Genomic DNA, 12,752 nt, shown 5'->3' on the forward strand with positions numbered 1-12,752 from the left:
TTTATTAAGGTAATACAGTCTAGGTGAAGTTGGGCCAAAATACATGGGCCTCTATGGAGCTATGGGGCTTTTTGGGTCCAGTCCAGCGCCACAACAGGCCATTATATGAACTACCGATTTCAAATGAGGCTTCACGAAATATCTGGCTGACTGCCCCCCTGCTTCACACACGTAGCCTACACTGTTTGGTACAAAGGTCTTTCTTGCACAGCAACTATAAATCATCCAGCATGCATGGCCACACCTGACTCTGCAGCCTAGCAGTATTATCAAAAACGTAGCCTTCATAAAGTTGTTTGGTTCAGTGGTTCTCAATCACAACATTTTCAGGCAGTGACTCCCCAAAATGATCATATTTGAATTAGGGACACCCCAGACCCCACCCTGACAAGCACTTGGAATTGAGTTGGTAAATTGACTTTTCCTTTTTAATTTTTTCCATTTATTTTAAATCTCACCAACCAACCCCCCCACACCCCCCCAAAAAAGGACAACACGTCAAGTAACATTAATTTATTGTATGTGTGTGTGTGGGGGGGGGGGGGGGGGGGGGGGGGGGGGGGGGAGACACAGTTCATTGCATAATGTGCTGCTCAGTTCTTGCATAAATAATACGACCTAAACTGGAAGAATGTTTAACTGTAAAATGGCAGAAATGGCAGGGAGACGGGGTGGGTCACATTCTAGTGCAGTACAGTTTTAACAGTTTGACACTGATGTGATAAGATGTCACACAAGATTAAGGGAACTTACTCCCGAACTGTCTGTACTCCCTAAACAGGAAGTGAGTGATCAGTTATGTGTGAAAGAATTTACGCAAATTGCCCGTCCCATGGTTTAATTTGTCATCTATAATGTACATGTTAACTACTGTATTTACTGGAATCTCAAACCTGACACAGCTACCGATCATAATCTGTTTGGTTTTGCTTTTCCCCAGAACAAGCCTCAGGCTGCGCAACAGTAAAGTAAGCAGAAAGTAATTAAGTTGAACAACCAGTAAAACACTGTAATAGCCTACAAACAGACATCCGTCATTACAAATCACTTTATACTTTATGCAAGGTTAAAAGTGTTGAAGTTCTCTTTTAAGATGGTGTGTTTGATGTCTCTGAAGATGTCTTTGAAGTTCACCGTGTCAGTAGCACAGGTATAGTGTCTGTGAAGGTCTTTCTGGTGTCCAACGTGGCAGTCCTCAAACATTTTTGAGATGAACGCCTTTGCGGCTTCAGCGTCTCTCGGGGGGCCTATGAATGAATCAGGCAATAATACATTTAATTAAAGTTTTTCACCTGAGGCCAATTCTACAAATGCCTTCTAAATCAGTAGTTAGGCATTATATATATGGCCGCGGACCCCCATCTGACAATTTGTTGTGCCAGGGACCCCCAGAAGATAAAAAGAATTCCAAACATTTCTGACATTTTTCAAAAATGTTCAGATGTACTGTACAAGCTTGCAGTGTGGCACGAAGTGAGCTTATATATATGCTATTTATCTGTTCTAAAGAAATGTTCTAAATCCTACGAGTTTTCTGGAAAACGTATGATATAAATAGAAAATGACACAGATGCTTTCCCAGTTTTAATTTATGGGTTAAGAAATGTGACGGTGTGCTTCACAGTCATTACTGCTATGGCAGTGATGTGGTCAGGAACGAGGTGCACGCTCCAAGTTCCGAAAGCATCACTGTGCCAATAATGGCACACCCTCGAGTATAATATTGTTATTATACAAGTGTTATTTCCGTTTCTCTGGAAATACAAGGAGTTGATTCATCCAGACAACTTCTGAACTTCTGAACTCTGAGCTTATGAGAAAAATAGAGATTGTGATTTCCCAAACTGAATAAAACTTTGCTTTTGGCTCAATCTTGTTGTAACTAAGATATTATATCTGCTATTTTACTTTTTTCAGATATACGTTTGCAAACTTCACAGCTGATGGAGAAGCTTCTAGTACAGTGGTTCTTAAAGTGGGGTCCAGGGACCCCTAAGCGTCCTTGAGGAGGTTCCAGGGGGTCCCCAGCGAAACATGTTAATATAGCATCAAAGATTAACCCACTTTAAGCCTATATATAATACACAACGAGCTGTGATGCGGCGCTTTGTGATCTTGTAGATCTGCAATCCAATCCAATATTCTATGGGGGTTCCTTCCTGGCTCAAAATATTTTCAGATGAGGGTCCGCTGCCAACAACATTAATTTGGATGACCTTTACATGAAACGGTTTGAGCACTGTTATAGTAGATGGTAAAATCCACTGAGGATTTTACATACTGTGTAAGGTCAAGGCTGAACAACTGGCCATATTTTCAACCAGTGGTGGATTAAAATGTATTGTGATAGAAAATATTCATTTCAGAACGACTAGGTTAGCCTATTTCAACCATTCGGCTTACTTGGTCAGAACTTGGAACTACCGTTTGAATTAATATAAGCTGCACACTGGGAAACCACTGAAGTAAACCTTAACCTCTTGCACGCTCTAGACTTAGTAAACTGGACCTGAGTTGGCTCTGTGCTTTGACCGCTTTCCCCCATCTACACCAAGATCTGCTATTTTTGGCTAATGATTGCCCCAGAATTTGGACCCCCAAGTGGTGTTTACACATACAAAGCATAGTGTGTTTTACCACGAAATGCATGGAAGTAGTCTTCCAAGTCGGATGTTGTGATTTTGTCTTCTAGCAAGTCTGTTTTGTTGAGCAAGAGGATGATGGAGGTTTCCTGGAACCATGGGCTATCGATGATGGTCTTGAACAAGGCTTTGCTCTCTTCCAGTCGATTCTGTTAAGAGAGAGTTGAAGATCTTAAACCACACAATCTACAACGATGTGACGCATTGTGAGTTTGTAGATCTGCTATTTTCAAAGGCTGTTTATACATTTTATACGGTTGAAAACCAGACTTACTTATAACAGAGTATTTCTGCATTTACTTGTGAGTAGTGCTTACCATTGTCTCACACTCACAGAGGACCTGGTCATACTCGCTGATGGCCACCACGGATATTATGGCGGTGACATGCTCAAAGCAATGGACCCACTTCCTTCTCTCTGAGCGAGAACCGCCCACATCCACCATTCTGTGCCCATCGACAAGATGAACAAATGGATTAACTAACACACTGTTGTTTTTGAACGGGTCACAAGGTCTGAATCTGATTGGATTGGATATTGATTCAATTCATGAAATCTCTTTGCCTGGTATTTTGTTAGGGGAGATTTGTATTTATTTTGTTCTGTTAAACCTGAGGAGTTTATTATTATTATTAGTTATCAGAGATCTCCTTTTCAAGTAAGATCTGGAATGTACATTTGCATACCTAAATATAAAATTAAATGCATTATGAATTGTATTAGCTATGGCTGTATTGTGTACATGACCATCTTTTTGATAATTTAGAACATAAACAAAGGGTAGGTGTAAAAATGATTGGAATAGAGAAGCCACTTACCGAAAGGTGACAACATTAAGATCAAAGGGGTACTCTATGATACTTGTGGTGGTAATGCTGACTCTCAAGATGTCCTGCAAGGTGGGAAGGTAAATTGGGCACGTGATTCTGTCCAAGTCACTTAAGTAGCTGAAAAGTTAAGAAGAAAAAGGTTTAATACCCAACAAGCACGGTCAGGACCTGGACGAATTAGTGAAGTCTTGATTGTGGCCAGTCGAACCAAGACTAGTCATATCTGGCCCAGAATATCACCTGATTTCAAACAACATAAATTCTGCCCACTAAGACGGATGTCCCTGAATGAACCACAGAGAGTCCGATCGAGGCTAGATCCACTTAAGTCATATCATAACTAGTCAGATCTGGCCCAGAATAAGCTATATTTTTCAACTGGTGAAGACGTCCTGCTAATGACGTACAGATTATCTCCATATAGGCTGTGATCTGGCCTAGTCCTGAACGTCACCGGAGGACGTCATCATAATGTCATCATGACATAATTTGGCTTGCTGGGTACCTACGGATAGCAAAATCCCATATTTGTTAAAGGGAAACTTCACCCCTTTTGCAAAAAAATATACGTTAACGACGTTTAGAAGATTTAGAACACTTTCCTGGTGGTCATTATGTGTGCAATATGTGGTTTTTGATATTTTAGATTTTATCAGTGAACCCAGAGTCTCTGATATCATGTACACTGGGCTCACTTACTTCATGGACTACATGTTGTCTCAGTAAGACAGCCCTCCCCCTATCCACAAGGAGGAGCAGTGCATAAAAGCATTATGGGAATTGTAGTCCAGGAAGGAAGTGAGCACAGTGTCGACATCAGAGACAGTGCTAAAATCTAAAATATCTAAAACCACATATTACACACATAAATACCCCCAGGACAAAATCTTCCAAACGTCATTAACATATTATTTTTTTGCAAAAAGGGTGAAGTGGTCCCTTTAAGGTTTAAAAGGGAGAGTGAAACCCTAACATCGCTGGATGTTTCTGCGTGCCACTGATAGGCCTACGTTGCATCTCAACATTTCAAGTTTGGCACACTGATTGGTACACAATGGGTAGCCCTTTAGATGATTGTTTTGCATTCAGATGGCAGCAAACTCACAAGAGTGGTCTCGGCACACCATCAAAAACATTTTACTTCTAAACTGTTCATCAGTGTTTAATGTCATCAATACAGTGCTTCGAAAAACAGCTGAATTACTGAAATGAGTAGCCTCACGATGAATAGCAAAGATGAACAGTGCCAGATGAACAGTTCATGCAAATGGTTATATTTAAGATGTATGATTGTCTTACTATTTGGCTGAATCAGACAATTGGAATTCCGTTCTGCGGTCGTAACACTTTTGAATTCCCAGGTCACTCCACACCCCTCTGATTGCATCCACCTGCCACGGTTCCAGAGCGGTCTGCTCGTAAGTTTCCACACGACTTAACGCCTCTGCATGCTTCTGAAATATATCATATAGGCTAATACTATAAGACAGTGGTTTTCAACCCTTTTCATATCAAGGTCATTTATTCAGCATTTGAGCCACGGACGACCACCATTTGATGAGATTTAGCCTCTCAGATCCAAAACGTAGAATATTTGTATATCGTCGGATAAGATTTTGGCCACAATTGAATTCTGTATTGATGTTTGTACCATAGGACAGATAACAGGCCAATGTTGATTAAAATAGCAGTTCTTCTACATTCTCTAATTGTGTAACTTCTTGAAAATTAAGTAATGCAATAATTCTTTAATAAGTCTTGAGAGTGTAAAATGAAACTCATTCATTCATTTTACACGGTCAAGAGTTAAATATCTATAAAGGGTCCATTTGTTTACCAACTCTCCATAATTTAGCTGGGGACCAGACCACCTGGAATCCCTTTAAGGACCACTGGTTGAGAACCACTGCTATAAAACAATATTTGACCGCTTTACTCACAGTGGAGAGATCACATTATTCTGAATAAAAATGCATCTCTTTATCACCATGTAATGTGCGTTCTGTGTGGGTGGGTCCTTTGCAATGACCTTCTGATGAGGACCCTTTGTGGGTCAAAATGTTAATAAACTGACTGGGAGCATGCAGCAAGTCACATTACGTGTGTGTGTGTGTGTGTGTGTGTGTGTGTGTGTGTGTGTGTGTGTGTGTGTGTGTGTGTGTGTGAGTGTGTGTGCGTGCGCACGTGTATTTTACCATCTATCTTCATATAATTGGTCCTCAATAACGCTCATATATTATGATAACATTTCTGTGAACTCACTCTGCATCTCAGACAAAGGCTGTGGACAGTTCAGAAATCTGTCTGCAAGATATTTCAGCATGCTAACTTTCCAGGAAGATAAATACTGTACTTTATTTTTCTTTCTATTAGCTTGGAATCCCCATTGATGTCATTAGTAGGAAGGTTTCTGAACTGGCCATAGCCCATCAGACAGATATTGAGTAGCCAGAAACTGTGCCATCATAAAATGAGCATTAAAAACAACTTATATGAAGATAAGGTTGAAAACGGACAAAGTTCTCCTTCAAGCATGATATTGGAACACCAAATAATACTGTGATTCCAATATTAATGTGAAAATAGTAAATACCCATCTTACAATATTTATTCAATATTTATTCATGTAAAAACATGAATTGAAATATAACCAGATAATAGACCGACATGTGTGGACATGGTATATTTAGATAGGGTTCAGTGTCTTACAATGTTCTGTTCGTGTTCGTAGTCGATGTGAAGTACATTCATGGCCTTCATTAATACTTGAGTGGCCGTGACGATGTTTTGATGCACCACCTTAATGAAGCCTTTCTTGTCAGCGTCATTGTACCCAGTACCATGAAGGATCCTCATCTGTTTGATGATTGTGCTCTTCCCACTCCCATGCGTCCCTGCATGGGAAAATAAGACCAATGAGATCAAAGCCAACTGCAGAAATGTCAGGACATCTATGACGTGGCACTGAAAATTATCTGAACAGCAATCAGTTGCAGGTGAACATGGTCTCAGCACAACATGATAGTGTAAGTAATACTTCATTTGGTTAAAACAAAACCTTTCGATTGCTATCAAGTGTTTGTTCGGTAACATGGGTCTCCTTGTCTCCAGCTCTTTAATAGAATAATAAAATTGGCAACCCACCAGGTTGCCAATTTTATCCAATCAGGAGAAAGTATTTCATTTATCAGCTTCAATTTGATAGTAATGCAGTTTCAAATTTGTATTTTTCTTTTCTTTGTGTCATCACTTCCAATTTCACTTCCTGTCACTTTCACTCCTGATTGGATGGTATCCCAACCTGAAAATGTATTGTTTGTATACTAAATAGCTGGAGAGACAGGGAGAACCCTTACTTCACCTTTAAGTGAGCAAGAACATATTCATAAGTGTATGATTCATTATTTACTTAGAAGTATATTTGCAAGCTCTTGAAGTGTGTGGATACACAGGCTCCCATGCAAGTTTAGTCTGTTTAGATCTTCATATAAACAAATAAATCCTACTTTAATTAATCTGACAAATTTGACAGATGAGATTAAAATGTGTAAATGCCCAGACAGAAAGCATGCTATGCTGTGTCAGTGATTTAGATGAACTGGGGGAAGTAAAGGGCCGTCCACACAAAGCACTGTACTGTTCTAGCTCTGCCATGATTCACTTGAGTTTCTTGAAAACAATATATTACATAGTGTATTTTAATAGTTATATACAGTGCATTGACTGTGGAATGGTTGGTAAACTGGCAGCAGGTTTTGCGAGTCTTTATCATGGATGCAAATAATGCAGCGACTTGTCTTATGGTGACACACAGGTAAACAATGATAATCATTAAAGTAATCGTTAAAGAGAACACTGAAAGGACTTTTAAATGCAAAAAATCTGTTTTTTAGAATGATTGTAATTATGTTATTCACCATTTAACAATGGTCTTTGTACAGCCACAACTTGCCAGTGTCAGAAGCGTATTTCTGTAAGGCCAAAAACGTTTAATCCTGCTAGAAATCCAATTGATTCTACTAATTTAGCCGACAACAAAGGAAATCTACACTTCCCATTCGAGTTGCGATCTGTCAAAGTGTTGCGTAGTAATTCGGGTAGACTCACCTAAAAGAAGCAACTTCAATTCTCGAGGTGCTTTCCTTTTATCATGACGAATTTGAATCTCTATTTCCTTGCTTATTCTGCGGCTCTCTCGTTCTTCTCTAGATAGAAAATGAAATAGATCCATGGCTGGACGTGTTCAAAGCAGCACAACAGTGCTGCCAGATGACGGCCATACAAATGAATGGATAAGAGAGGCACAGCTATGTTTTATTCTGTCTGACCATGCAGGGGCAGTCCTGTCCCAAACAGGAACAGGTGGATTGGCAGCTTTAAGCAGTCATTCTTCCTGATAGAACCCGTCCAGGTGCATTTCACATTCCTTTCTGTGCAGGAGTGTCATCATGTAGCCTGCTTGGCTGCGGGCCACTACAGTATATGCAGCAGTATTCATGGCATGGCAGCAGGCCATATGAACCAGGGAAGTCGATGGGTGCTTCCCGAATGGGTTTGAAACCGCTTTCTTGACATCCTGCAGCAGTGTGTATAAAATACTGATTCATGAGGTTTTAGTATGTAGCCAGGTGCATGAGTGTGCAGTAAATGTGTAATACCTGTAGTGTACTCACAGTATGCAGTGTGCACTCTCTGATCAAATGGATATAGAAGGAATTTATACAGGCACTTGGCAACAACAGTACAATGAAAGTAAAAAAGAAACTAAATGATGACAATTTATTGAGTCGAGTGAACTTAATGGTCAGACTGCAATTACTTTAAAATACTAGGGATGCACCGAAAATTCGGCCACTGAAAATATTCGGCCGAAAATGGCTAAAAATGTATTTTCGGCCTATTCGGTTTCGGCTCAAATAAGCCGATAAATATCACCGAATAGTAGTAGTGGTCCTAAAGTTGTGAATCGATATAATTCAACTAAACTGCGGGAAAAACACAGATGTACAAGCCCAAAGTGCTGTGCATTGCGACGGGTAGATAACTTGTAGATCTGCTACTTCCAGCGCAGGAAGGGCGCATGCTTATGACGCTCTTTAAGACAGTCACTCACACAACACACGCCGCAGTCAGCAGACGGAATGCACAGACAGATCCGAGTCCGACACAACTTTACTGCACACATCTGTGCTTTCATTCACGCTTCCATAGCCTTTTAAATCTTATTTCCCATCCACGGGCACAAGCAAAGTGATATCAGCAGCTGCCTTCCACCCGATCTGGATGGTGGTGGTGTTGTCTGACGAGGGTAGCTACTAGCTAGCATGGGAGCTAACATTAGTTTAGCTCTGGTCCATATCGTTAGAAGGAGTCCTCCGACTCCTCCTTAATAACACTATAGTAGCCTACTTTCCATCCGTTCCCCAACTAAACCCCTCACACTCGATGCGTTTACACGGGCAGACACAAAGACGAATGGGAATATCATTTGGAGCAGCTACACGTCTTTGCATCAACATGTTGCTGGTTTCCATTATAAATGAATGATAGACTATCCTTGCGTCTGCCCGTGTTTAGTTTCAGTGTCCACAAGTTCAAACCCACCTCTTGAATATTACTTTCCCCAGCTATCTCATTCCACTTTCATTTATTTTATTCCATAGTCTTAGTTTTTCCCTAATAAAGTTGTTTTTTATTTGTTTTCTCATGTTCCCCTTGAAAAGCATCTTTAAGTACTCAGAGAAGCATTATATAAATAATATTATTATCACTATTATTATTACTACTTGTTTTATTGCCTATGATTATGTAGAAAAATTTGCTCAGGTCAAATAGGCCTATTCATATGCGATTAAAATGTGATTAATTGAGATTAATTCATCACAAAGCATCCAATGAATTAGATGTTTTTTTAATGGACCCATAAGTGTTTATTATTTAAGTTAGGTTTTGCCATAATCATGTATTTTGCCATATTCAGGTAGCTTTACAACAAAGATGTATTCGGCTATTCGGTATTCGGTTTTCGGCCAACTGTTTCCTATATTCGGTATTCGGTTTCGGCCAAGAATTTCCCTTTCGGTGCATCCCTATAAAATACAATAGCATACACAATAGCCTTAATGGTTAATGGAACTACGTTATTACCTCAAGCCTATTCATTAATTTCAGCACTGAGAAATATAGGCTTTAGACACAAGATTATTCTTTTCAGCAGTTGGGCGTTCATGATTACATTTGCAGGATCTTGATGTACTACTACTGTATAGAAGAGGAGTATGGGACATTATTGTACCATTTGTCAAAGTGCCAGATCTTGTCAAACACACTAATCCAGGGAGTGATTTGGGCTAATCCAATCAAATATCGTTCCTGAATGAATTATAGTTCATGGGACATTTTGACTGTAAGCCTCTAAAACAGTGACCCTCAACCTGTGGTCTGGGATGGTCATGAGGATATTGTGGGTGGGCCGCCAAATAAGTGGAAAAACAAAAAGATTATAATTGTTGCGCTCAAAGTGTTAAGTAGCCAAAATGTGCCGGGGACCCCAAAGGCAAGACAATGAGACAGGAGTGAACAAAAGGAGATTTATTGCAAACTTTGATTGGTAGGAGCATGAGGGGAGTCCTGGAAGGAGGGGTGGAGCTGGGAGACACTGGTTTTGTGGAGGGAGCCTGGAACAAAAACAGAGGAACAAAATTAGAACAAAAACAGACAATCTACAATATGCACAAACGCTAGGTATGCTATGACACTGGTTCTAACTGCAGGACGACGGATTGCAAGTAGCTTCCGAACTGTCCAAACAGGGTCACCATCAGCCAGGACTCGAGGGGGCGGAGGAGCTGAAGCCGGGGGAGACAGGGTGCTGGAGGCCACAGGCTTAAGCTGGGACACATGGAACACAGGATGAACCTTGAGCGTGGGAGGGAGATCCAGACGGACTGCAACAGGGTTGATTATACGGCTCACCGTGTACGGGCCGACAAACCGGGGATTTAACTTGCGGGTAGACGTCTGGGAGGTCTGGAGGGGCAGGTCCCGGGCCAACAGCCAAACTTTCTGGCCCGGTTGGTAGACAGGGGCACGCACCCTCCGTCGGTTGGCACTACGCTGAGTACGCGCAGAGGCACGGAGCAGCGCAGCCCGGGCAGCCTTCCAGATGCGACGACATCGGCGGAGGTGTGCCTTGGTGGACGGAACTGCCACCTCCAGCTCTTGTTGGGGAAACAGAGGAGGTTGGTAACCCAGCGAGCACTGAAAAGGGGACATGCCGGTGGCAGAGCTCACCATGGCGTTAAGGGAATACTCCACCCAAGCTAGGTACTTGGCCCAGGAAGAGGGGTTGCTGGCGGCAACGCAGCGAAGAGCCGCCTCGACTGCCTGGTTGGCACGCTCCGCCTGTCCGTTGGACTGCGGATGGTAACCAGAGGAGAGGCTGGCTGTGGCCCCAATTCCCTTGCAAAAGGCCTGCCACACCTTGGAGATGAACTGGGGACCACGGTCGGACACGATGTCAGAGGGAATTCCGTGAAGGCGAACGACATGGAGCGTGAAGAGGTCTGCCGTTTCAGCAGCAGAAGGGAGTTTGGGGAGAGAGACGAAATGGACCGCCTTAGAGAACCGGTCGACCACCGTCAGAATGGTGTCACAGCCCTGGGACATGGGGAGCCCCGTCACAAAATCCATGGCTATGTGAGACCAGGGCCGACTCGGAATGGGAAGGGGTTGCAGGAGGCCTGCTGGAGGGCGATGGGAAGCCTTACTGCGGGCACAGACGGTGCAGGCGGCTACAAACTCCCTGACATCCTTCTTAAGGGTGGGCCACCAGAACCTCTGGCCGATGAACACTGCTGTCCGGCGTTCTCCGGGGTGACAGGCAACACGACTGGAGTGACCCCACTCCAACACCTGAGGCCGGACTGCATCAGGAACAAACTGCCTCTTCTGAGGGCCATTACCCGGGTCTGGCTGGGCCTGTAAGGCCTCTCTCACCACCGAGGCGATGGCCCAGGTGACAACACCCACTACCCGGGCAGGGGGAAGGATGGTGTCGGAACTCTCTTGGACAGCAGGGCTTTCACCAGGGAACTGACGGGAAAGAGCGTCAGCCTTGACGTTCTTGGAGCCCGGGCGGTAAGTGAGAGTGAAATCGAAACGGCTTAGGAACAGGGCCCAACGGGCCTGTCTGGAGTTCAGCCTCTTCGCCGTCCTCAAGTAGGTCAGATTCTTGTGGTCCGACCACACGATGAACGGCAGCTTCGCTCCCTCCAACCAGTGTCTCCACTCCCTCAGGGCGTCGTGGACTGCCAGCAGCTCCTTGTTACCCACGTCATAATTCCTCTCAGCGGGGTCGTAGAGAAATAAGCGCAAGGGTGCACCCTCTGGTCCTCCTCAGACCGCTGGGAGAGGACGGCCCCAATGCCCGTATCTGAAGCATCCACTTCCACAATGAATTGCCTCGCCGGATCCGGGTGGATGAGTACAGGCGCCGTAGTGAACAGGCCCTTGAGCTTGGAGAAGGCTGCATCGGCTTCGGGTGTCCAGGAAAAGGGGCGTGAGACGGAGGTTAGGGCATTGAGGGGGGCAGCGATTTGACTGAATCCCTTAATGAAGCGACGCACAAAGCCGGTGAAACCCAGGAAGCGTCTCAGCTGAGTCCGGTCAGTGGGACGTGGCCACTCCTCCACTGCCATGACCTTGGCAGGGTCAACACGCATCTGACCAGCTTCCACAACGTTGCCAAGGTACGTCACAGAGTCAGAGTGGAAAACACACTTTTCTGCCTTGACAAAGAGGCGGTTCTCCAACAGCCGTTGGAGGACCAGTCGGACATGCTGGTGGTGTTCGTCCAAGGACCTGGAGAAAATGAGGATGTCATCCAGGTAAACCACCACAAAGACGTTCAGCATGTCTCTCAGCACATCATTCACAAGGCCTTGGAAAACTCCCGGGGCATTGGAGAGGCCAAAAGGCATAACCAGGTACTCAAAATGGCCGAGATGGGTGTTGAAGGCCGTCTTCCATTCGTCGCCCTCCCTGATCCGGACTAGGTGATAGGCGTTGCGGAGATCTAGCTTAGTGAACACCCGGGCGTGAGTAAGTGGCTCAAAAGTGGAACTGATAAGAGGGAGTGGATAAGTATTCTTCACCGTGATGTGATTAAGCCCACGGAAGTCAATACAAGGCCTCAGGCCGCCATCCTTCTTTGCCACAAAAAAGAAGCCTGCACCAAGGGGAGAAGACGATGGTCTTATAATGCCTGAGAGCAGGGAC

The 12,752-nt window shown here is 43.7% G+C and overlaps 1 protein-coding gene across 1 annotated transcript; it reads right to left on the reverse strand.

The window, feature by feature from the left end:
• Nucleotides 1-830: 830 nt before the first annotated feature.
• Nucleotides 831-7,601, reverse strand: LOC310857509 (guanine nucleotide-binding protein G(q) subunit alpha-like). The gene is made up of 7 exons (XM_083763210.1): nt 7,581-7,601; nt 6,183-6,367; nt 4,773-4,927; nt 3,462-3,590; nt 2,960-3,089; nt 2,638-2,791; nt 831-1,247 (listed from the first exon to the last, which is right to left on the reverse strand). The coding sequence occupies exons 2-7, from the start codon at nt 6,327-6,329 to the stop codon at nt 1,057-1,059; spliced, it is 906 nt and encodes a 301-aa protein (XP_083619336.1). The 5' UTR covers nt 6,330-6,367; nt 7,581-7,601; the 3' UTR covers nt 831-1,056.
• Nucleotides 7,602-12,752: the final 5,151 nt, after the last annotated feature.

The sequence above is a fragment of the Protomyctophum parallelum genome, assembly GCF_964188405.1.
Source record: "Protomyctophum parallelum genome assembly, chromosome: 1".
Classification (NCBI taxonomy): Eukaryota; Metazoa; Chordata; class Actinopteri; order Myctophiformes; family Myctophidae; genus Protomyctophum; species Protomyctophum parallelum.

Bases quoted from the DNA above. Each gene is read 5' to 3' on its own strand.
- LOC310857509 (XM_083763210.1), bottom strand. From the start codon at position 6,329: ATGAGGATCCTTCATGGTACTGGGTACAATGACGCTGACAAGAAAGGC. The intron at 3,591-4,772 runs GTAAGACAATCA...TTAACTTTTCAG, and splicing joins TTGTCTGATTCAGCCAAATA to CTACTTAAGTGACTTGGACA. The intron at 3,090-3,461 runs GTAAGTGGCTTC...CGATGGGCACAG, and splicing joins CTTAATGTTGTCACCTTTCG to AATGGTGGATGTGGGCGGTT.